Genomic DNA, 26,155 nt, shown 5'->3' with positions numbered 1-26,155 from the left:
GCTACTGCCATATTAATCAAATACAACCATTACACACAACTCCAGAACATGTAGTGGGTTACTTGCTTCACTTACAAAAATCTAACCTAGCTTTCTCTTCCATTAAGATTCACCTTGCAGCAATATCTGCATACCTGCAGACTACCTATTCAACTTCCCTATATAAAATACCAGTCATTAAAGCATTCATGGAGGGCCTTAGGAGAATTATACCACCAAGAACACCACCTGTTCCTTCATGGAACCTAAATGTTGTCCTAACTAGACTTATGGGTCCACCTTTTGAACCCATGCACTCCTGCAACATACAGTTCCTAACCTGGAAGGTGGCATTTCTCATCGCCATTACTTCCCTGAGAAGAGTAAGCGAGATTCAGGCGTTTACTATACAAGAACCTTTTATACAACTACACAAAAATAAAGTCGTCCTAAGGACCAATCCTAAATTTTTGCCAAAGGTTATTTCACCGTTCCATCTAAATCAAACAGTGGAACTTCCAGTGTTCTTTCCACAGCCAGATACCGTAGCTGAAAGGGCACTACATACATTAGATGTCAAAAGAGCATTAATGTATTACATTGACAGAACAAAAAACATCAGAAAGACTAAACAACTCTTTATTGCATTTCAAAAACCTCACGCAGGAAACCCAATTTCAAAACAAGGTATAGCCAGATGGATAGTTAAATGCATCCAAATCTGCTACCTTAAAGCTAAACGACAGCTGCCCATTACACCAAGGGCACACTCAACCAGAAAGAAAGGTGCTACCATGGCCTTTCTAGGAAACATCCCAATGCAAGAAATATGTAAGGCAGCCACATGGTCTACGCCTCACACATTCACCAAGCACTACTGTGTAGACGTGTTATCCGCACAACAAGCCACAGTAGGTCAAGCCGTATTAAGGACATTATTTCAGACTACTTCCACTCCTACAGGCTGATCCACCGCTTTTGGGGAAATAACTGCTTACTAGTCTATGCAGAACATGCGTATCTACAGCGACAGATGCCATCGAACTGAAAATGTCACTTACCCAGTGTACATCTGTTCGTGGCATCAGTCGCAGTAGATTCGCATGTGCCCACCCGCCTCCCCGGGAGCCTGTAGCAGTTTGGAAGTTACCTTCAATTATTTCTATATGTATCATCTCAACCTTAAATAGGTGCATACTTAGTCACTCCATTGCATGGGCACTATTACTACAATTCAACTCCTACCTCACCCTCTGCGGGGAAAAACAATCGAGGATGGAGTCGACGCCCATGCGCAATGGAGACAAAAGGAGGAGTCACTCGGTCCCGTGACTCGAAAGACTTCTTCGAAGAAAAACAACTTGTAACACTCCGGCCCAACACCAGATGGCGAGCTATTGCAGAACATGCGAATCTACTGCGACTGATGCCACGAACAGATGTACACTGGGTAAGTGACATTTTCATTACCACTACTGTGAGGCCTGCTCCTCTCATAGACGAGCATTAGAACTGCCCTCATATACTTTTGCGTGGTAGATTCTGATCTGGAAGGAGTAGCCATGTCATATTTAGTATTGCCAGAATGATAATAGAACATCCTGCTTACTGGTGAAGTTGGGTTTAATATTACTATTTTAGAAATCCCACTTTCAGAAAGTGGGCTTTTCTTTGCACTCACTGTCATCTGTGCCTTACAGCCCTGTCTCCAATCAACGTCTGGTCTGTGCTGGTAGACAGCTCCCCTTGTGCATTGCACCCAGACAGCCATAAACACAGGACACTAAGGCCCTCATTCGGACATTGGTGGGCGGCGGTCGCTGGCCGCCAGGCGGGAACCGCCATTTGGCCGCCCCGCGGTCAAAAGACCGCTGGGGCCATTCTAACTTTCCCGCTGGGCCGGCGGGCGCTACCTAAGGTAGCGCCCGCCGGCCCAGCGGGAAAGGGGCTTGTAACACAGAAGCCGGCTCCGAATGGAGCCGGCGGTGTTGCAGGTGTGCGACGGGTGCAGTTGCACCTGTCGCGCTTTTCACTGTCTGCATAGCAGACAGTGAAAAGCAGGCTGGGGCCCTGTTAGGGGGCCCCTGCACTGCCCATGCCAGTGGCATGGGCAGTGAAGGGGCCCCCAGGGGCCCCAGGACACCCGTTCCCACCATCCTGTTCCTGGCGGTAAAAACCGCCAGAAACAGGGTGGCGGGAAGGGGGTCAGAATCCCCATGGCGGCGCTGCTTGCAGCGCCGCCATGGAGGATTCGCCCAGCCCGGGGAAATCTGGCGGGAAACGGCCGGACCCGGTTTTCCGACCGCGGCTTTACAGCCGCGGTCAGAATGGGCAATGAAGCACCGCCAGCCTGTTGGCGGTGCTTCAGTCATCCGTGGCCCTGGCGGTCTTGGACCGCCAGGGTCAGAATGACCCCCTAAGTCTAATCTGAATCCATATGCATACTGAATGGGTCTCCTTGGACAGGAAGGGTGCAGGGGCTCTCTTTTACATTTCAGAGGGCAGTGGCCTGCCCTCACACAAAGGACTGATAACCCCCTACAGGGATCCTGGCAGACAGGACTGGGCTGAAAGGGGAACTTGTGCACTTCATATCCACTCTTTGAATGTTCCCCCACTTCAAAAGCATGTTTGGGTATATAAACTGGGCCTCTGATCCCACCAAATCAGACACTTCTAGATCTACACCTCAGCTCTGTCAGAGGAACTGCCTGTCTGCCCAAAGGACTCATCTGGACTGCTTTGCTGAGAAGGACTGCTGCCCTGCTGTTACCCTGCGGCCTCTGACTTTGCTGGAAGGAATCTGCCTTACCCAGAAGTGCTTTCCAAGGGCTTAGATTGAGCTTGCCTCCTGTTTTGAAATCTCAGGGCCAACAAAGAATTCACCAGTTAGTTTTTAGCTAGCTTTCCGACTTCAGAGATGCCAGCAACGTCTTCAGCGACACCAGCACCAATGCCGCAGCTGCTCTTGCCCCTTGGACCTCGCTGCATGCAACGGCAAGGTTGCTGCAACGCCTCTGCACTGTGAAGACGGCTCGCCACGTCCGGACTGACTGGATTCATTGACTCCGCCGGGTCACAAGGAACCGATGCCTTGTCACTGATGCCGCACCAGCTCCCGCTGCAACCGGACGGGACTGACGCATCCCCTGCCCCGCAGTAACAAACCAACGCTTCACCTCTCAGGATGCCGTAATGTAGTGACGCTGCACCAGCTCCCTCGACACTTCGTCTCTACGACTCTGTACGACATCTTTGTTTCCAAAGATACTGTACCTGGGGGACCATGCTACTCCGTGACCGGCACCAGTGGTGTTGGATTTTTGGGAAGGACTCCGTCAACAACACCGTCAAAGCCCCAGTTGGAGCTAATGAGTTTCTAAGTACTTTAGTGGGATTTAATCTTTAAACATTCATAACTTTGCGTGGGTACATTGGATTTTCATTGTTTTGATCATATTTTACTCAGATAAATATTGTCTATTTTTCTAAACCTGCGTGGAGTATTTTTGTGGTGTTTTCACTGTGTTACTGCATGAGTTATTGCACAAATACTTTACACATTGCCTTCTAAATTAAGCTTGCCTGCTCTGTGTTGGGACTTACCCTGACTAGGATTGTGGTCCCTACTTGGACAAGGGTGTATACCTCTGCCAATTTTTAACATTAAGCATTTTGCTACTGGTTAGCAGGAGTAAAGTGCACAGTGTTATGCCCGATACTCTTGAAAGAGTAGGAGCAGCGATCCAGCTGCGTGCATTGACACAGAGATTGCGGACTCGTGGCGTTTGGCAAAAGCTAAAGAAAACATGATTAAATCACTACACAGACGCCGGTTTGTAAACGAGGGGCACCAGTAGATAGTACTCGAAAACTGAGTATTTTAGCTCGTGCACTTTCTATAATTGAAAGGAAAGTGGTGCCAGTGTTCTCCGACAGTCCTGAGGAGGCCTTGAGTTGTTAGGCCGAAACGCGTCGACATATTTTCGATGGGTCCAAGGAGTCTGAGCAAATAATCAATTGATTCCAAAAAAAAACTATATAGCACTACTTACTACCTTGTATAAAGAAAATTAAGGCAGTATACAGCTGGGTGCAAGATCCTTGGCCACCATACGATTGTTGATCACTTTGTTTTTGTATTCTGTGTTGTGACTATTCTATAAATCGTTGGAGTAGGGCACATATTCTGTAATATTGTATGTATTATGTGTTTCACATGTCTGGTATTATTGTAAATATGTATATATAAGTGTATAAAGTTCCACTGTAGTGTCATTTGTTTATAGATAGGAAGTCCGCCTCTGACTCGGATTTGTGTGTGTACATTTACAAATATAATAAATAAGGAAAATAGTTTTATCCCTCCGAACCAAGAGTTAATATTGGTTTTGTGTAATAATTACTTAATTTGTCCCTCTCCTGCTAAACTTTTGTTTGAGCATTGTTTAATTAGTATCCTAAGCAGGTGAGGGTGATAGGATACTCCCCTCGTTTTTTGGCTACAGTGTTATGTACCCAGCACAACAACTTTCAGCAAATGGCCAAAAATGTGGGGTGAACCTGTAGAAAGGGCAGGTTTTCAACAGTATATGATAAATGATCGCAAAGCATAATGTTTGTTATGCTGCAGTCCTCAGGAACTCCCAACAGCGACATGAATATTAAGAACTAGCCAGCTTTTCTCCCAGAGCCATGAATGATAAATTGACTATAAATATTGATGAGCTTATGTGGTGGAACAAATAGAAGAATCACAATAAGGTGTGTGAAGAGACCCTTCATAATAATGAACTATGAAGCGCAGTAAAACAATTTGAGAGCACCCACCCTCAAGAAGGAAGACTAGCTGACATAATTTTCGTTTCTTGGATACAGAAGGTAAAACAACAAGGAAGTCTGGTGTATGTAGTGGATGAGGCATGAGGTGTGCTGTGCCAAGAAGAATGTGTGACTTCATTCAAGCCGGGAGTGAAACGTGTCGGCCGTAACAATACCTTCACTTATAATTAGTCACAACCGCGCTTGCAAATCTGTTTAGAAATCAAGATATTTTTTTAAATCCCAAAACCATTTGGCTTAAGGATTTGTCTGTTATTTTGAAAGGAGGGTACTAGAATGATAATTTCATCATGAATACCACAGATGTGTTTACATTGTTGAAGAGGTCACAAACACCATGGCATACTGAGGAAATGTAGGCTTAACAGGTTATTTTAATTGTGCATCTTTCTGACTAAGCGTTAAAGTATTAGCCAATTAATCTATGAGAGACAGAGTGTACATTGTAAATATTAAACTCTTTAAAGCACCTCATGCTTTTTGCATCAGCGTTGTGTTGTTATCTGATATGTGCATTACGGTTTTAATGTGATAGTGAAAACATGACTTATTATCATACTGTGTGAGTTCACTGCATCCATTAGGTGAAAATTACAATGTTTTCTTACCCTTGTGAAATTCAGGTGACAAGTCGGAGGTGTTGAACGTTGATGACCCAGACCTGGTCAAGTTCCCGCTGTTCTCCAAAGCGAGGCGCTATGAGTGCTACTTGGAATCAGGAGATGTGCTTTTCATCCCTGGTAAGAAGGGCAGGAGAGGCTTTCAAAATGTCACAAGTTTTTTTTCTTCATGAAACACTTTCCTTTCAGATTATGGTGTACATTTGTCCCACTGCCATTATTTTCCCATCTGCTTAATCCAAAAATTATCTCACACACTCTTTGTAATTGTGACATTATTGTAATTTGTGAATATTAGGAAAAACTAGGGACAAGATGTACAAACCTTTTTTCACGGTCACGAATGAGCCAATTTGCAGAACCAGCCCGGTTGCGAGTGCTTAACAGCATTTTGGTATATAGTAAACCCAAAATGCAATTCGGTAACATGTTACTGAATTACAGTTTAGGTTTTGCAACCAAATACAGATTTGGTATTCGGAAGGGGTGTATATTACTGTTTTGCGACCAAATTCTGGTCGCATAATAGTAATAATTTACGGACCCCTCACAGGAGGTAGTAACTCATTCATAAATGGAAAGGGGTTCCCAAGGGACCTCTGCCCATTGAGAAATCCAAAATAAATATTTTTTAAGAGCAGGCAGTGTTCCCATGAACCACTGCCTGCTCTTAAAAAATGAAACTAAAATGTTTTATTTTCCTCGAATGAAAACAGGATGCATAAAAAAAAAATGGCTTTATTGAAAAGCAATCATAGATAGGTAGTCTGCTGACCCCAGCAGGTCCCTATCCCTGTGATGGCCATTGTTCGTAATTGGTCGCGAACTGATTCATACCTCAATAATATTCAGGAGATAGGTCGTTTTCCGACCCACTAAGAATCGCTATTTCATAATTGTAAGTTTTCTTATATTAGAAATTGCGATTTCCTTATTGGAATTCAGTAAGAAACACAATAAGGAAATTGCAGTTCCTACTTTTTGTACATCTGGCCTGAGTTTTGTTAATATGAGGTGAGCTGCACAACGGAGGGGAAACGACGTTCAGAGGTGCACTATTGGTGCATAACGGAGTGTGTACAAAGGGACACTTGCCAACATGGGATTTTGAGCAATCTGTTGCTATGATAGATCACTTTTCTTTAGTACAAGAAGAGTATATTCTTGCCAGTGAGGTATTTTAAGACGACAGCAAGTGACAAAACGTACTTAAATGTGCTTAATCTCAGAGCAACAACCTGGGAATACAAGAGAAACACAATTAGGAGCCACCTTCAGCACCCGTAAAGCAACGAGGCAAAGTGCTTAAACTTGTAATGTAAGAAGAACTGGCTACAGTTTGCTTAACTTTGGCATTGGCCACGTCCTCCCACTAACCCTTGGATCCTCTACCTCATAAGGTCTGGAAGGATCAGGCAAAATAACTATTTCCAGTGCTCTGGCAAATTTGGTGCTAATCCGTGCAAACTGGCACGGTCCTGGCAGCTTGGAAAAGGGAAATTGTTACATCTGTATTAAAAAAGTCATCACTCGATCCTGCAACCTTAAGTAAATACAGGCCTGTAAACCCTTTTACCATACCCTGTAAAGATCTTGGAATGTTTTGTTAGTAAAACGTTATCTGGCTATTTGCAGGTTAACCAAATTCTTAAAGAAGAGCAAAGGCCATGGGACTGAAACAGCTCTGCTCACCACCATGGACTAATAGAGAGTGCGAGTAGACAATGGTCAGTCTGTGGTATTGATCCTGTTAGATCTATCTGTTACATTCGATACGGTCAATCCTAACACGCTTTTGGCTGGACTGAACGCGATTGGAGTCAGGGGCACGGTTGCAAAATGTCTTCAGTCCTGCCTGTCGGATAGACAGCAGGTGGTGTACTTTCCACCTTGGTTAATTACGCTGATGATACTCGACTAATCTTGTCACTAGAAGGAATTCAAAGAATTACAGTTGATGCCTTCCATGAATGCTATTATTGGCTGGCTGAAATCCAACTCTTTGAAGTTCAGTGGCGATAAGACGGAGTTCCTCTGCTGCTCAGCAACCAAATCCCCGGCTCTACTTCCACCTAACTTCTGACCAGTTCCCTCTGACAGGGTCCCTGTACTGTCAGAGGCTGTCAGAAACTTGGTGGGGTGACATTTGACAAGAAACTGAGCCTGGAATCTCATGTAAATAAGACTGCAGGATCCTGCTTCTCCTTAATTACAACAGTACAAAGGATTTTCCCGTTACTTCCTCTCTGTTCCCAAGCTCTGGTAGTTCGTAGTGTGATCTTAAGCAGGTTGGATTATTCCAATGCCTTGCTGTGAGGAGCTCCGAAATACCTGCCTAACCGGCTTCACAAAGTTCAAGCAGTGGCAGGCAAACTAGCCCTGACTAGACCTAAAAGGTCCTCTGTTTCCTTGGCTCTGAAGGATTTACATTGGTTACCATTAAGACAAATAATTATTTTAAAATCCCTGTGCATTTTTCACAAATCCCTTAATGGATTTGACACGTGGGGGGTGTTTTGTAGGGGAAATATGGCGCTCAAAAACCCAATCTTTAGACTCCTCTCACATCCAGTCTCCAGTAGGCGGTGCTCATAAGGGGGAAAAAACCCACCCACAACCCACAAATTTGAACAATCAATGATTGTCAAAATATAAAATTCACATTAAGGCACACGCCTATATCAATTGTACATCGTAATTAGTCCTCCATAAGTAGATAGGTATTCTTTCATTAGATAACAATGAATATCTAGATCTGACTCCAAATATCTTGATTCAGTTCATCACTTTATCATCTCGAAATACAAAACTCCAGTCCTTCTGTGTGATTCAGACAGTTTCTCAATTTAATTAAGCCAACACGTATTTCGTCTTTGAAAATAACCCCTCGACTTCATCAGGGCTGTTAATTATTAGGCTCTCACAAGAAATTATAGAGTCTGGTCTCCTCCGTTTATAAGTACTTTCGTTCCTCCATACATCGTAATTAACTGAGAAATCTCAATCAGCAGTGAAATTTAGTTTCTGTGTGGCAAAGAAACGTGCAGTGAGTACGCTGCTACCTTTAATGAATTTGGCCCAATTCCCCTGCAAAAGAAAATAAAACTGTACGCCTTTGGTAGGAACTTACGCTCCTCTTCCCCTTATTTGGCCTATGTGGCCAAATTTCGAAAGAACAGACATGGGGGGGACGAGCCTACATGATTGAAGCAGCTTGCCTACGGAATCACCTTCCAGACACGTTGAGACTCTCTTCTGACTTCTTGTACTTCAGAAAGGCTTTAAAAACCTGGCTCTTCCCTAAATTTGTGTAACAATGTAGAAGATTGTTTAGTTTTGTTTCACACTGTTAGGAACTTGTTATTTTCCTCTCCAAGTAATTTAACCCATGCCTGGAAACTGGTTAGGTGGCAGTTGCGCTTTATAAGTGGTATAAATAAATAAATAAAATACAAACATTAAGAAAGGCTAGAAAACCAAAAGAGGTCCCACACAGTTACACATTCTCCTATCCTCTTCAGTGCAATGGGTGTAGGCAACACTGCACCCTCATGCCCTAGTAGACATCATCTTTACTCCTTAAATTAGCTGAAAGCCCTGTGAGCTCTACTTTGTTACCCTTTCCTATGTGCCCTTGTCAGGTACCTAAGGTGCAATCATTTTGCCGTGTAGAAATAATGTAATAAAATGATTACATCTCTTGTTGAACAGGCACTCTTTGACAAGATTAGAGTGACATGAAAAACACATTGGAATACGTGGGAATGCAAATATAAATGTAGGAAAAGCAAATAGAAATTCATGAATGGCAACACATTTTTTTTTTCTTTTTTTAATGGTACAGCTTTGTTTTGTGTTTTTTTTTTAAATTGTTTTTTCATACTCGCTACTGTAAGTTATTTAGCTTCTTAATTTAACAGTGTCTCACAGTGAATTAGATGCAGCATGCTCTCATCATGTTACATCTTTCCCCCTCTTTCGTTCTAGCTATGTGGTTCCACAATACGATTGCTGAGGAGTTTGGAGTGGGTGTAAACGTCTTTTGGAAGCACCTCCCGTCTGATTACTATGATAAAACTGACACCTATGGGAACAAAGACCCTGCAGCGGCCTCCAGAGCAATGCAAATTTTGGACAGGGCATTGAAGACTCTAGATGAATTGCCAGAAGAATACAGAGATTTCTATGCACGTAGGATGGTTTTGCGGATAAAGTCCAAAGCCTACAGCACAGACTATGAATGAACACTGTATTATCCAGTGACGAAAAATGTACTTGGTATGGATGGTGCAACTCAGGGAAGATGCCCTCTACTGATGAGATTGTTCCTGTGGCACAGTGATGTCCAAAAGCCATTAATTGAATAAAGCTTTATCAGGTTTGAATTCCTGAACTGAAAACCAAAGTAAAAACTCAACCATGATATGTTGTTAAATAAAGACACTTGGGATTTTCCTAACGAACTTAAAACAGGCCAAAAACAGAGTAACATGGTACTCCAAATCAAGAAAAAAAACACACACCAGAGAGGCAGTTGTTCATTTATCGTGCCTTCTACTAAAAGTAGAAGAATATCAGCTTAACTCCTCAATATGTCTAGGGTAGCAAAAGCCTCAACGATTATGCATAATTCAGAGTAAGGAGAGACAAACTCATGACTTATTATTAGTGAAGACATTTGTGGGGTCTTGTTACATTGTATGCACTGAACAACGTTCATGACACTGACCTAAATGATCTTAAATCTCAAGCCCTTTGCCTGCAGCCATCTCTGTAGACGGCCAACAGAAGACAAAATCTAAAATGGCGATTCAACCTGTTTTGGTGTTAAGGAGGTGCTATTCAATTCCTTTGTAAAAAAGATAGAATATGATGCGTGATAATGGCCAACAGGTTGAATCAGTCAGCTTGTTGCCTGTTCACCCTTGGCACACAGGTCATACCTGGTCTCCACTGACTTATCAAAATACAACTGTGTCAGTAGAAAAACATGTAAAGGTGCAGCAGTGTGACAGAGAGTTGGGTGGGTGAGTGAGTCTAATCTATTTCCTTTCTTTAATATACATGCATGCTGTGGTTGTTAGAATCCCTTTGAGAGTGCAAAGCCATATTCCCAGACCCAGCAGAGCTATTAGTGGTGCTTGTTTTTATTCAGTATGTTTGTTTTCTTTGTTTAAAAAAAAAAAAAAATCCTAGTGAGATCATTGCAGACTGTGGAACTTTTTATGTCACTTTTGAGGGTACATTTTCAATATCCACATGGTATTCAATATTGCATCAGTTTGGACTGCCATTCTTATGTTAGCAACACATAAGAATTTTCAGCCTGTGCCATGATCACTTAGATGTCGTAGAACACAACAGCAAACTGAGCAAAGAATATAGGCGTCCTTTTGACCAGGAAACGTCACCTACTGCCTCTTAGACCGGTCAGCTCTTGGCATTGTTTCCCCTGTCTTTTTGGCTTCTGACCTCCTCTTTTGATCCTGTGCTGAATTTAGTTTTTGCTGGCTTTTAGGGCTCCGGGCACTTTAGCACTGCTGGACAATGCTAAAGTGCAAGTGTTCTCTGTTTAAATTGTATGGGTGATTGGTTTCTCCATGATTGGCTTATTTGATTTACTAGTAAGTCCCTAGTACAGTGCACAGTGTGTACCCAGGGCCTGTAAATCAAAGGCTACCAGTGGGCCTGCAGCACTGATTGTGCCACCCACATGGGTAACCCTGTATACATGTCTCAGACCTGCCACTGCAGTGTCTGTGGGGGCAGTTTTACTACATGCAAGTCACCCCTAAGGTAGGCCAAAGGCAGCCCCATGGGCAGAGTGCAGTGTATTTAAAAGGCAGGACATGTTCTGGTGTGTTGTACATGTCCTGATAGTGAAATACTGCTAAATTCATTTTTCACTATTGCAAGGCCTAACTTGGGGATTGCCTTGAAATATTTTTTAAGTGTAATTTCTCATTGTGAGCAGATAGAGAGATGGAGTTTGGGGCCTCTGAACTCACAATTTAAAAATACATCTTTTGGTGAATTTGTTTTTTAAATTGTAAGTTTGAAAATGCCACTTTTAGAAGGTGGGCATTTTCTTGCTTAACCATTCTGTGCCTCTGCCTGGCTGTGGAATACACGTCTGGGTCAGGATGGCAGTTGGGCTGTTTGTGAATTCACTCTAGACAGTCACACAAGGGAGCTGAGGTGTCCCTGCATATCCTGATGGGTCTTCCTGGGCTAGAGTAAAGGGAGGAGCTGGCACTTGCACCTAAATATGACTGTGCCTGCCCTTACAGAAAGCAGTCTCCAACCCCCTGGAGTGTGTCTGGGGCCAGGACAGGAAAGGCAGGGTCTTGTGTACTACAAGTTGAAATGTGCCTGCTTCAAAGGCAGAAATTATTATACATATCGGGCCTCTGAGACCACAACTTCAGAAGAACGCTTCTGGACTGAGGACATTCTGCCAGGAAGAAGAACTAGATGCCGTAGGAGGAACTGACTCTCTGCCTGCTGCTTTGCTGTGCTGGTCTGCTGCTTCTGTCCTGGGAGTGAAAGGACTACACTTTTCTTTCTCCATCCTGCTTTTCAAGGCTCTCCAAGGGCTTGAACTGAGCTTGTCTCCTGTCAGAAGTCTTGGGGAGATCAAAGACTTCATCTGCCAGCACCTCGACGTTTCTACTGAGAGTCCTGACTTGCCGAGTGGCACAAAATCCAGTCCCTGGGCCCTTAGAAGTGAGTTCTGGTGAAACCAAGAAGAAGGAAAGTGCATCGACTCCAGAACAGGTGCCATTATCTGACTCCGCGCTGCTGCCTGCACCAGGAGTCGTGGGCCCCGCAGAGTGCAACAACCGCGACTGATGCCGCAGGCCCAATGCTGCTACATCATCTCCGAAGTCCCACCACAGCGTGAGTCCTGAGTTCCCAACATCCAGGACACCTGACTCCGCCCCAGCACCTGTGGCAACGGGGTGTGATCGCAACACTGCAAAATCGATGCCTCACATCTTGAACTGCTGGATTCATCGACCCTGCCGGATCGTAAGGAACCACCTCCTTGCCACTGACGCCGCATCACCTGCCCTGCAAATGTAAGGAAGTGACACGTAACCTCGCCTGCCTGGTAGTAAGGACCCTACTGCTCACCACTGGGTAGCAGTAAGGAAAAGAACCCTCACCGGCTATAACGACGCCTAACTTCCCCAACTTAATGCAACGTCTTTGTTTCATTGTTTACAAAAGGTACTGTGCCTGGGGTCCGTGCGACTCTGTGACCGGCCCTCACTCCCTCATGAGTGGCGGCGGACAGTTCATAGCGACTCCGTCAACGACGTTGTGATAGCCCCAGTCAGAATTATTTTGTTTCTAAGCGCTTTTATTGAGATTTAACCTTTAAAAGTGTGTATCTTTTGTTGTGTATGTTTGATTTTTGTAATTTTGCTCTTGTTTTATCCAGATAAACATTGGCTATTTTTCAAAACTGGTATGGAGTATTTTTGTGTTGTTTTCACGGTGTTACTATGTGTATGTACAAATACTTTACACATTGCCTTTGAGATAAGCCTGACTGCTTGTGCTGAGCTACCAAGGGGGTGATCAGAGGTTATCTTATCTTAGGTGTGTGACTCCCTTACCCAGACTAGAGTGAGGGTCTGTACAGGGTGCAAACCACTGCCAACTAGAGACACCATTTCTAACATTGGTGATCAGCAGTGAGGATAGGACTTGTATTTGTACTTTGCATACAATGATTGGTGTACACTACTGTCTTATTGTAGACCATTACGCTACCACATACTGTTTTTTCACTTTCTTGGATTTCTATTCTTTTGCCTTCTTGAAATTTTGCAACTTTTGAATTATCCACAAGCATGTGACAGTCTGGGGACCCATCAGCAATTGTTGCAGAGTTGGTGTTTGAGCAGGAGAGGTTGAAGACCTATACTGTGCCTCAGCTCAAAAATCTCTGCACAAAGTTCAGGTATCCTTTTAAAGGCCTCACTAAAAAGGAGGGGATGGTAAAGGTGCTAAGGGCCTGGTTGGTAGCCAGGGAGGCTGGTGAGCTTGCAGAGATGGACATTGTGGATCTGGAGGAGCAGGAGCTACATAGTGATGTTGTGGCGCAGTAGAATCTTTCTGGTGGGGAGACACTCTCTAGAATAGGCAGTAGTGTTTCTTGAAAAGGTCTAACCCCAGAGGAGCTGGAGGATAGGCGGGAGACCCGGAGGCATCATTTGGAAATGGAGAAGCCCAAGCTGCAGCATGAGAGGGAACTTCAGCTGGAGCTGGCCAAGATCAAAAGGAAGGCAGAGAAAGAGAAACTTGCCCTGGGAGAAAAGAAATTGCTTCTAGCTCGAGAGCTGAGCTGTATCTAAAAAGCAGGTCCAGCACATATGGTGGCAGCAGTTCTTCAGTACAATCTGAGGAAAAGGTGTATATACCCAAAGATGTGGTAAAGGGTTTTGTTGTGGGTGATGACATTGATCAGTGGTTCAGGCGTTATGAGGTGGCACTGAGGATGCACAGGGTCCCTGTGAGAGTTTGGGGGGCAGGCCAGTGGAAGTATCTTTCAGTGGAGGGGAGGGACATCCTGTTGGCCTTAGAAGAAGAGGATAGGATGAGGTACCCTGCCATGAAGGATACCCTGACTATGAGGTATGGTCTGACCTCAGAGAGTTACAGGGTAAAGTTTAGGGAGAGTGCTAAACTAGGGTTACAGACTTGGGTGAAGTATGTTGATTCTTTCTGCAGAGCACTGAATGGTGGGGTGAAGGGCAGCGAGGTAACAGTCTATCCAGGGCTGTACAGTTTGATTGAATGGGAGCGCTTGTCTTGTCGTTTTCCAGAGCTGCACCAGCATTTGATTGACAGCAAGTTACTGACCCCAGGAAGCTTGATAAGGAGGCAGACTGACCCATTGGCAGTAGGAAGGAGGCACCACCAGGGAGGAATTCTGCGCAGCGCAGAAAGTGTCTAGTTTCTGAGGGGTGAAAATCGTAAACTGTTCAGGTGGTCTTTCTCCCTACAAGGAATGGACTTTAAGGTGGAACACCGCCCTGGCACAGAACAGGCCAACGCTGATGGTCTGTCCAGGTTCTTTTGCCTTAGTGATGAGAACACCTATGAGGTTGAGTAGTTCTCCCCACTTTCAGCTAGGGGGGACATGTGCTTGCTCTTGGCGTGGTTTCCCCTGTCTTTTTGGCTTCTGACCTTCTGTTGTGATCTTGTGCTGAATTTAGTTTTTGCTGGCTTTTAGGACTCTGGGCACTTTACCACTGCTGAACAGTGCTGAAGTTCAAATGCTTTCTGCCTAAATTTTATTGGTGATTGGTTTTTCCATGATTGTCTTATTTGATTTAGTAGTACGTTACTAGTACAGTGCACAGTGTGTGTCCAGGGGCCTGTAAATCAAATGCTACTAGTGGGGCTGCAGCACTGATTGTGCTACCCACAGGAGTAGCCCTGTAAACATGTAATAGCCCTGCCACTGCAGTGTCTTGTGTAGGCAGTTTGGAACTGCCAGTTCGACCTGTCAAGTGTGCCCACTTGCCAGGCCCAAACCTTCCCTTTTACTACATGCAAGTCACCCCTAACATAGGCCAAAGGCAGCCCCATGGGCAGATTGCAGTGCATTTAAAAGGCAGAACATGTACTGGTGTGGTTTGCATGTTGTGATAGTGAAATACAGCTAAATTCGGTTTTCACTCTTGCAAGGCCTATCTCTCCCATAGGTTAACATGGGGATTGCCTTGACATATCTTTTAATTGTAATTTGCCTTTAGGACCAGATAGAGATATGAAGTTTGGGGTCTCTGAGCTCACAATTTAAAAATACATCTTTTGGTGAAGTTGGTTTTTAAATTATAATTTTGAAAATGACACTTTTAGAAAGTGGGCACTTTCTTGCTTAACCATTCTGTGCCTCTGTCTGGCTGTGGAATACACATCTGGGTGAGGATGACAGTTGGGCTTTTTGTGAATTCACTCCCGACAGTCACACAAAGGGAGCTGAGGTGTACCCTGCATATCGCACACCCAGGTCTTCCTGGGCTAGAGTGGAGGGAGGAGCTGACATTTGCACGTAAATAGGGCTGTGCCTGTCCTTGCACAAAGCAGTCTCCAACTTCCTGGAGTGTGTCTGGGACCAAGACAGGAAATGCAGGGTCTTGAATACGGCAAAGACTTTATTTTGAAGTTTGCCTACTTCAAAGGTAGAAATTAGTATAAGTATTGGGCTTCTGAGACCACAACTTCAGAGCGCTTCCGGTCTGAGGACATTCTGTCAGAAAGAAGAGCTAGGTGCCGTAGGGAGGACTGCCACTCTGCGTGTTGCTTTGCTGTGCTGGCTGGCTGCCTGCTGCTTCTGACTGGGAGTGAAAAGACTGGACTTTGCTTTCTACATTATGCTTTCCAATGTTCTCCGAGGGCTTGAACTGAGCTTGCCTTGTGTTAGAAGTCTCAGGAACATCAAAGACTTCACCTGCCAGCACCTGGACTTTCCTGCTGGGAGTCCTGACTTGCCAGGTGTTGCCAAATCGAGTCCATGGGCCCTTGGAAGTGAGTTCTGGTGAAACCAAGAAGAAACCAAGAGCATCGACTTCAGAGCTGGCACCACTATCTGACTCCTCAGGCTGCACCAGGAGCCTTGGTCCCCGCTGTGTGCAACAGCTGCGGTCGACACCGCTCCTGCTCCTCCGAAGTCCCACCACAGCGCGAGTCCTGAGTGCCGTGCCCTGACAACCAGGACACCCGACTCCACTGCAGCACCTGTGGCCCCATGGTGTGATTGCGACACCTCAAAGTCGACACCTTGTGTCTTGACCTGCTGGATTCATCTACCCTGCCCGATCATAATGAACAGACTCCTCAACGCTCACGCCTGGCAGTAAGGATCGGACACCTCACCAACCTGGTAGCAGTAATGAATTGACACCATACCTGCTCCAGGGACACCTCACCTCCCCGAGTACGTGCAACATATTTGTTTCATTGTTTATCAAAGGTACTGTGTCCAGGGTCCATGCGACTGCGTGACCAGCCCGCACTCCCTCACGAGTGGTGCTGGACTGTTGGAAAGACTCCATCAACTACGTTGTTATAGCCCAAATTGGAGCTATTGTGTTTCTAAGCACTTTTATTGAGATTTAACCTTTAAAAATGTTTATCTTTTCTTGCGCATTTTGGATTTTTGTAGTTCTGGTCTTGTTTTATTCAGATAAATATTGGCTATTTTCTAAACTAGTGTGCAGTACTTTTGTGGTGTGTTCACTGTGCTACTGTGTGTGTACAAATACTTTACACATTGCCTGTGAGAAAAGCCTTACTGCTTGTGCCAAGCTATCAGTGGGGTGAGCAGGGGTTATCTTAGATGTATGATTCCCGTCTAGAGTGAGGGTCCCTACTTGGACAGGGTGCAAAACACTGCCAACTAGAGATCCCATTTCTAACACTGCCAAAAATAAGTCCACTTAACTTGTTTTCCATTTTTATTTTGTCTGCTTTTTTGCTCTATGGGAATTCAAATTCACACCCTGGTGTGTTCATTTGATCTGTTGGCTCATGCACGTCTGGTAGCCCTATACTTTCGAATGACAACAAAAGGTTAGGAAATCAGCCTGACCTAATAACCCAAAGTCTCAAGCTTTTGCCACTTAAATACCAATTAGACATGAATGTTGTGAGTGTGTGATGACGTTTTTGCGGGAAATAAGACTATGGCTACTAGCACTAATGATATGTTAACTGCAACTGAACTGACCGAGCAATACGTTTTCTTTTAAATAAATTGTACTGGAAATGTATCATGTCGTACCAATAACATGAAAACAAGCTTCATTTTATGACCAAAAATGATACCCAAGTACTTGAATGCTCTTGCAAAATGTAATGTACTTGAAAATTTCAGATCAGAGGGTAGGACGGAACTTACCTGTTGGTGCACTTAAAGCTGCACTTAGAGCCAAATGAAAATGACCATTATCCTCTATTGTGTGTCCTATTACACAGTCAGTGGCGCTTGGTTTCATTTCAGCAGACTTCAGTGTGAAATGAGTTAATTATGTGACCTGAATATGAGACGATGTAATACCTACCGCAATGAACTCATTTTTAGGTTGCAGCTTACCAGACAGCGCAGCTGTCTGTTTGCTAACAACATCTTGGTGACTTTTCAGAAAGTTGACCTAGGAATGCATTCCCCCTGTTGATTACAATTGGCTTAGTGGTTTGTAACTCACATTTTCTGGCTTCCTATTTGCTGGCTACCACTTTATGCCATTACACTCTATACCACTCTACACACTGCACTCTGCCCTGCACCACTCCACTCCACTCTAAGCCACTTTACTGTACTCTGAAACAATCTACTCTACACCACTCTTCTCCACTGCACTCTACTGTTAACCACTGTATTCTATGCCAATGCACTCTACACAGCTGCACTGTACTCTACATCACTGTACTCTACGCCACTGCTCTCTATACCACTCTACTCCACTGCACTCTGACACTCTACTCTGCAACACTGCACTCTGCCACTGAACTCTGTGCTACTCTACTCTGCCCTACTCTACGCTACTCCACTCTATGCCACCGCACTCTACTGTACTCTGCTCCACTCCATGCTACTCTACGCCACTTGGCTCTACTCTGCACTCTGTCACTGCACTATCTGCCACTCAACTGTACTGTGCGCCTCTGCATCACTCAACTCTACGCAGCTCCACTGTGCTCTATGCCACTCCACTCTACTCTGTGCCACTGCACTCGACTATGCACCACTCTGATCTATGCCACTGCACTCTACGACGCTGCATTGAATGCTGTTAAATTCAGTGCCACTGCCCTCAATGCCACTGCATTCTAAACCACTATACTCTGCAACACTCTACACCAATGCACTCCACATCAGTCCACTGTGAAGGCCACTCTATGCAACACCACACCATGCCACTCCATTACACGACACTCCCTGCCACTCCACAACTCTACTCCACTCTTTGCCATTCTACTCTGACACTCCACGTACTGTCCTCTGCACCACTCTCTTTTAGCCATTCTGAACAGCATCCACGCAGGTGTACAGCATGTCTAAAACACATTGGCAAAGACAATAGCTCTTTCAAAGGCGAGACCAATGCTTGTTTATCAAATAGTAAAAAAACAATGAGTGGCATGACGGCCAGGATTAGGAGCAAGGATGCGCAACTCAAAAAAACAGAGGGTAAAGCCTGCAAAGTGTCTGTTACCTCTCTCTCTCTCTCACCACCCATTTCTGGTTTAAAGTTCTTTTATGACATCGTCAGATTGATAGTGTTTTTGTCTGCTTGTCCCCCCCACCCCGACCGGCCCAGATGGGGAAAGGTTTCTGATGGTGAAGCCAGTTGAAGCTTAGCCATCTGAAACCTTGTGGTTCTCTCTCCCTATCCTCGGAATTAAGTGGGGAAACAGTGAAAGATCCATCCATTTTTTATCTTTATATGAATGGTGACAGTGACCCAACCACTACTTGGTTTAAGAAATGTTTCTAGGATTCACAAAAACACAACATCTTTCCAGACTGCCAACGGTCGTTCTCATTGCTGTCACTTAATAAGTGTAGATAATACCACAGCTGCCATGTTAAGTTGCTTTGTTATGAAGAGAGACTATTGTTTTTCACTGCATGGGGTACTATAGTAATGTCTCACAACTGTGTTCTAACAGGTTCTAACAAGAGCTGTAGCCAGGAAATCAGGCTTAGTATTTTTAAGAAAGAATTCTGGTAAACAATTGATATATGCAACATGTAAAATTTCTTAGCAAACATAACAGAAATTTTCAATTATATTAAGGACACGGAGGTGTGGATTATGCTGTTCTTTCTTCGTTTTATTGATACAGAAGCCATATCGAGAACATTAACAAAAACTACATTTCCCAGAACCCTTGTAATTGAAGGCAAAAGAGGTAACAGTCCATCATCCAATTGGATGCCAAGTAATGCCATAACTATCAGTAATACCTTCTTGCTGTCCCTCTTTCTTCCTGCAACCAAAGTTGATGGTGGAAGAACTCATTCGTGTTTGGAAGACTCGAATCCTGCAACAATCAACAGATCAATCGTAAACCATCTGTACGCTTAAACAGAAAACTATTAGTCATACAACCATACATATAGAGAGCATCAGTTCAACACTGCGAATTTGGCAAAGCAGAAATATTTGACCTCATGTTATTAAGGGAATATTTTTTACCTACATCCATAACAGATCCATCCTGTTTAGGCGGGAAAGATGCCTAAACTGGGTGGGCTAATCCTCGCCTTTATTCCCTTAAAAGAATTGAAACTTTCTATTACATTAGCTAGGACATTTTTCATTCTGGCCAGGACCCGAAGGTGAGGATTATGCTGTTTAAAGCTTATTCACAGAGGTAAAGATAGGGATATATACGTAGGGAGGATGGTCCTGCACGTCAGTCTCCCTATGACTAACTGTAACTCATGAGGGACATGCAGTTCCAAGGAGACAGACTCTGTACTGCCAACTGTGGCAGGAGTCTGTGGTCCCCTAACGCATTAGTAGTAGCGATTCTTTTAAGACTAACTATAGGGTCGCTTGTAATATTTTTTCGGCCTAATTCTGTCCATTGACAGAAGGATTGGTTAGTGGTGTGGTACGATCCGAACTCTGATATCTAATTTCAATGGATTGTTTTCATTCAGACACCACCTTATTTGTAACCCCTAGGAACATACTGTGCCTACATGGGGGTTCCCGGAGGGATCACTGAGGAGAGATGGATCTAGGGGTAGTTGGATTGGAAACTCACAAGAAAGTGCCATAAGAACTGGAAACCACATTTGCGACTTCCATATCGAGGTCACCTTTACCAGATCTGCCGCCTGTCAGTGCGTCTATGCCACCAGTCTCATTATCATAGCAAAGGGTGGAAAGGCATAGCTCTTCTCTTTTGGCCATTCTCTTTTGACCATTCCTGAAGAAAAACATTGGTTACCTCCACTCCGGGATCCACTCTACAACTGTAGTATCGGGGGAGTTGGTGGTCGAGTTGAGATGCAAAAAGATCAATCGTGAATCGGCCCCAATGAGCTGCAAGGGACAGAATTATTGCTGGAAGAAATTTCCACAGGTTTGAGTCCCAAAGATGTTGCGACTGCCAATCCGCTATCTGGTTGGCTGTCCTGGGGAGGTGTTGCGCTGTCACTGAGATCTGGTGTTTGAGGCAATACTCCCAAAAGTCCTTGGCCATATCTGAGAGTACTCTGGATTGGGTGCTTCTGGGCGCAGCCCTGAGCACAATCTTTGGTCCAACGCCTCACCGCAAAGGAACCTGCCATTAGTTCCAGGCAGTTGATGTGAAGGAAATGTTCTGTGGCGGATCAAGTGCTGCCTGTGGTGAATTCCCCACAACGCACACGCCAACCAGACGGAAAGAAACGCTCGGGGGACGCGACCCGAAGAAGAGGAACCGCGAACGCCGAAGACCGCCAACGAGGAACCCGAAGAAGAGAAGGAGAGCCCTGAGAAAGCGGAAAGGCTCAGGGGACCTCCCGCCCCTATCAAAGAGAAGCCGGGAGACCACCAAACAGCCGGCCGCGTCCTCGGAGGGGCGTGGCCACCTCAGGTACGTTCGTACCGCAACTGGGGTTGGGTCAGGGTGGTTGTTAGGAATAAGGGGGGATAAGGAGAGAAGAGAGAGGTCCTGCAGGGAAGGGGAGATCTTATAAAGGAAAACCCTAACGTGATAACCCTAACCTCACGGAAAAACCCAACAGACAGAGAAACTTCTCAAAAGGAAGGGAATTCCTGAGAACACACGCAGGGAGAAGCACAAACCAAAGAAAAGTTATCCCCTCACCTCCCTTCACTTCTACCTATTCCCCCACCACCCTACTAACCCTATATATATATATATATTATATCTTATGCCCCACTTACCTGTTTTGTCCTTCTTATTATTTTTTTTGGAGAACCTGGGCCGCTGAAATATGGGAAGATCGGACCACTTCCCAAAGTTGGACCAGACCACACCGGGACTACCACAAGAACCCTGAAAGAGAAAAAGGATTTTAATTTTGACTATAACCGGACTATCATTGTGAAAAGAAATAAGAGATAAAAAGTCCGCCTTAAAACAGAACTAAAATAAAGCAGTTAACCCCTCAAATCCTACGCCTGTCACGTTATTCCAATATCTCTTTCAATTGGGATAAAGAACCCATTACACACTGGCATCAGACTCAATCACTAAATCTGGTCAGGGCACGAAGATGGAGGGGCCGTTCCAGGCTTCCATGTGGGAAAGCCACCAGCAAAGTCCTTCCTTCGCCTCTTCCGAAAGAGAGACAAATTGGGAATAAGTGAGACCATGGCGCAAATGAGACACTTTCAGTCTTTTGAGGGCCGAAAAATGTAAGGGTCCTGGAAAGATGGCCTGGAAGGAGGACGAAAGGAGGCCAACCACCCTGGCTATCTGCTGAAGAGAGGTTGTGAACCTCACCAGGGTTTGGTGTACCTCATGTTGTATCTTGGCCATCTTCCGAGAGGGAAGGCTCATTGTAGACTTCACAGAGTCTATCACAAAACCCAAGAAGGTCAGAGTCCGAGAGGGAGTCAAGGCTGACTTCTTGCTATTAGTGATGAATCTCAATTGTAGGAGGGATAAAACCCGTTCCAAATGCCCCAATAGCACGAGAAGGCATTGGTCCAAGAGGAGCATATTATCGAGGTATACAATCATGTGAATACCGGACACCCTCAGGTGTTCGACAACAGGTTTGAGGACCATGGTGAAACACCAGGGGGCACAGGATAGGCCGAAGAGAAGGGAGCAAAATTTGAAAGTTTGGCCTTGCCACTGAAATTGGAGGAAGCATCAGTGTGGAGGAAAAGTAGGAATCCTTAGATTCAAGTCCAAACGTACCAACCAGTCATTGGGCCTGAGGAGATCTCTCAAGAGGTGGATACCCTCCATCTTGAAGTGACGGAATACCAGCCACTTGTGGAATTCCCGGATGTCGATCGCCAGGCGCTGGCCTCTGTCCTGTTTCTCCATGAGGGTTAGATTGCTTATGAATCCTGAAGGGTGAAGAAAGGAAGGATGCCTCCTTTGGCTAAGAGCTCCTGATTCTCCACCTGGATGAAAGCAGCCTCTCGCTAGGCAAAGTGAAAGGGGGAGGGGGAACTGGTTGGAAGGGAGACCCATTGAACTCTATGTGGAACCCCTAGAATGAAGCACTCAAGCGTCAGAGGTGAGCTGCCTCCAGTTGTCTACGAAATGTGCCAGACCACCCCCCCCCGAACGTGTGTGGGAAATAAGGGTTACAGTCACCATGAGTGCTGGCGGGTGCAGCCGCCACCTCTGCATCCATTGCGCGGCCGCCCTCTGGTGGGGTAGAAACTCCAGAAGGGGTGGAGTCCTGCCATTGACCTTGTTGAGAACGTTGTTCTCTGCGGGAGGGTTGAGCTTGTGAGCGGCTGACTGTGCACCCTCTACCGTGGCCGGCCCTGGTGAAAACCTGAGAGTTAAAAAAGTGTTTTGGGCTGAGCCTTGTCTAAGGAGTTGAAAGTCAACACAAATGTTCCCACCTCCTTGACAAAGGGGTCGCCAAAAATCCCACTTTGTGCTATGTGTCCGGCCTCTCATGATGACAGGTCCCCCAGCTTAGGGTCATTCTTAATCAGTAATGACCTGCCCCTCTCCATAGAGATGGCGCAGTTGGCATTGCCCTGAAAAATAATGGCAGGCTACGTCCATCGGGACAGTACTTCTGAGGAAATCAGGGCTCCGGACGCCTTGGCGTCCTCTGCCATGTCTAACATTTTTGTCAGGGGACCCATGACAATCAGGTGCTTGTCTTGGCAAGACCATCAGGAGCGGTCTATCCCATTTTTTTGGGTCCCCAATGTATTAAGTTAAGAAAATGGCCATTCTAGCATCGATTTTGGGTGCTGCTGCCACCTTGCCGTCCAGGGAAAGGCAGGGACATTCTGCCCGGTGCGATTCCTTGACTCTATAAAGGGGTTTATGAAGTCATCCAGCCACGTAAATAGCTACTTTGTCTGCTGCAGCCCATTCTGAGGAACGAGGATGCATAAGTTCCTCTGGATCGAGCATGTCCAATTGCGATCCGCGGGATCCTTCAGTGTCAGAGGCCGACTCTTCTCGGGGATTGGATCCCGTCCACCAGGGCTTGTCTGAATCACCATCTGACCCAATCTGAGAGCCAACCGAGGCAGAGGCTGTGGAGGGAGGCAAAGTATTCCTTGGGATGGCAAGGCCCTCTGGGGGGTTTGAAGAAGTGGGGTTGTGGCCCAAAAACGTATTCTTTAGCCTAGAGAAAGTGTCTGCGTCCACCCCTGCAGACTGGGGATGTGTGTGCGGTTTCTCAGAGGGGGTGGAGTGGGCAACTCTGGAGGTACTTGGGCTGAGGGCCCTGGGAGTTCTTCCCTTGGACGTAGGTGTTGTAGGCATCACTGCACCATGTCATGGAGTTTCTTCTCCAGGGGGTCCACTGCGTCCGAGACCGCCTTCAGAATGGATGCATCAGCTGTGTCACAGAATTCTCCTGTGACCAGGAAGTAGGAGATCTGCTTCTCTCCGAAGTGATCTTTGTATTCCTCCATAAGTGTGTGTGCTTAGACAATGTGTGTGTCTATCAACAGTGTAATCTCACCTTGTTAAGAGGGCAGATTAGAGCTGGGGTGGGGCACAGAGCAAATAAGGGAAGCGTAGGCTTTTGAGAATGATGGGTGGAAATATGGCTTCAGAAGCTTGTTTAGTTGGCACATTTTGCCGTTTATTTGTTGGGTTTAGATTCAAGGAGATTATACAGGCTTTGAATGCAAACCCACAACAAAACAAACTTTAAGCAGTATGACAAAGTTCCAGAATTGGGGAGAGGGCTTTGTCTTCCTAATCTTGACTGGCTAAGTGATAAACTTCTTTTCCTCGACAGGATCCTTGAGGTGGGATGTCGCCACCAGCACCGTTGAGAGATAGGAACAATGCGGTGAGTATTGTATTCTGTTTTTCCACTATTATTATCCCGTCACCAGATCATCTGTGTTTTCCCAAACTAGACTCTCTCTTGGTCTTTCCTTTGTTTCCTCAAGTGTAGTGGAATTGTACCTACTCCCTGGACCACAGAGAGTTCCAAGGCTATCAGGTAAGTTTATCAGGATCAAAAATAAAAAGAAATGTGGGATTTTTGGTTTGTTGGCTCAGTGTTACTGCTGCTTGCCAACTCTTACCAACTGGGATCCCAGTGCTTCCACTCTTTTCCGTGACAGTACCCCCACTGCTCATAGTTGTCTCCTCATGACACTACTACTTTTGTAATAGGGCAGCCCCGTATAACAGTGCTCCTTTTGGTAATAGTGCTCCCCGCAAAACAGTGCTCCCCAGCTCTCCCTGCCCCGGTAACTCACTGCACTATCCACAGCTCTCCTGAGCTGCAGAGGACTTCTGCGACTTACCTAGTGGTGTCCACCACTCCCGTATTGCACCAAATCTTGGGCACTTCCTTAGACTCGCTACTCTCTCATTGTTCCTTCTCCTCCTTGTTTTAGGCGCTGAACTGGGCACTCTCCTGCTCTCTGTTCACGTCCTCCCGAGCACCGTCCTATCCGGGTTCTGTGTCTGGGCATTTTTCTCCTCTCCCCCTCCAGGAAGTTTGTCCTTCTTTTATCGCTCCTTCTGTCTCCGATTCCTCGAATAGGGCACCAACCCCTTCGTCCTGCCAGGCAGGATATGGTCTTTGACTACCAACTTTCCTCTAAGTTTGTGTTGTCTTTCAGATACTGTTGCCCATGAGGAAATGAGCGAGGAAGACAAGGACTGCACCCTAGCTTCATGAAGCAGTCTTTAACAAAGCAGACTTACATTCTTCTAGTTTTCCTCCTACTTTTAGAATAGATTTCTGTTTTTGTGGAGGACTCGCAAGCATCCACTGGAGTAACCCCGGAAATCTATGACATTCTTAGACTTTACATTGTATTCGTACATGCCAAAATGTACTCATGCAGACTTTCTACTACAAAGAAAATGAGCTTAAGTTATTTTATACTTGTATAACAAAGGCCATATAACACGGCATCAGGATGTAATATAGCCTTAGAACCCGCCGTAGCGGGCTCTACCGGCTATTAAAGGCCCGCTCCCCGCGTTAAATGCCCGAGCCGAAGACGAGGGCATTTAACAAGGGAGAGGGACTTTAATAGCCGGTAGAGCCCGCTACGGCGGGTTCTAAGGCTATTAGAACATTCTGCCACTCAGGGCAGAATGTTCTATTAAAAAAAAAAATGTTCACGGAGCCCGAGGGGATTAAAATCCCCTCGGGCTCCGTGAGGCTTTGTTCACACAAGGGAGAGGGACTTTAATAGCCGGTAGAGCCCTCTACGGCGGGTTCTAAGGCTATTAGAACATTCTGCCACTCAGGGCAGAATGTTCTATTAAAAAAAAAAATGTTCACGGAGCCCGAGGGGATAAAAATCCCCTCGGGCTCCGTGACGCTTTGTTCACAGCTGTTGCTGTGAACAAAGCGAACATTGGAATGTTGGCGCTGCGGGCTTTTACCGGCCAGTAAAAGCCCGCAGCACTCCATTGTTTTCAATGGAGCTACCAACATTCCAATGTTCTAATACACAAAAGACAGATATCAACCCTGTCCATAATAAGGCTCCCCACCTGCCCTCTATTAATTTGTAATAATATTGATA

At 45.4% G+C, this 26,155-nt stretch overlaps 1 protein-coding gene across 1 annotated transcript in view; it reads left to right on the top strand.

The window, feature by feature from the left end:
- TYW5 (tRNA-yW synthesizing protein 5) overlaps positions 1 to 9,853 on the top strand; it is a 123,189-nt gene extending 113,336 nt beyond the window's left edge. Inside the window, exons 7-8 of the mRNA XM_069225769.1 lie at positions 5,445 to 5,561; positions 9,429 to 9,853. Of these exons, the coding sequence (XP_069081870.1) occupies positions 5,445 to 5,561; positions 9,429 to 9,685 (374 nt within the window). The 3' untranslated portion in view covers positions 9,686 to 9,853. The remainder of the gene's footprint in view (positions 1 to 5,444; positions 5,562 to 9,428) is intronic.
- Positions 9,854 to 26,155: the final 16,302 nt, after the last annotated feature.

This window comes from Pleurodeles waltl, chromosome 3_1 (genome assembly GCF_031143425.1).
Source record: "Pleurodeles waltl isolate 20211129_DDA chromosome 3_1, aPleWal1.hap1.20221129, whole genome shotgun sequence".
NCBI lineage: Eukaryota > Metazoa > Chordata > Amphibia > Caudata > Salamandridae > Pleurodeles > Pleurodeles waltl.
This window is presented reverse-complemented; position numbering and strand designations above follow the sequence as displayed.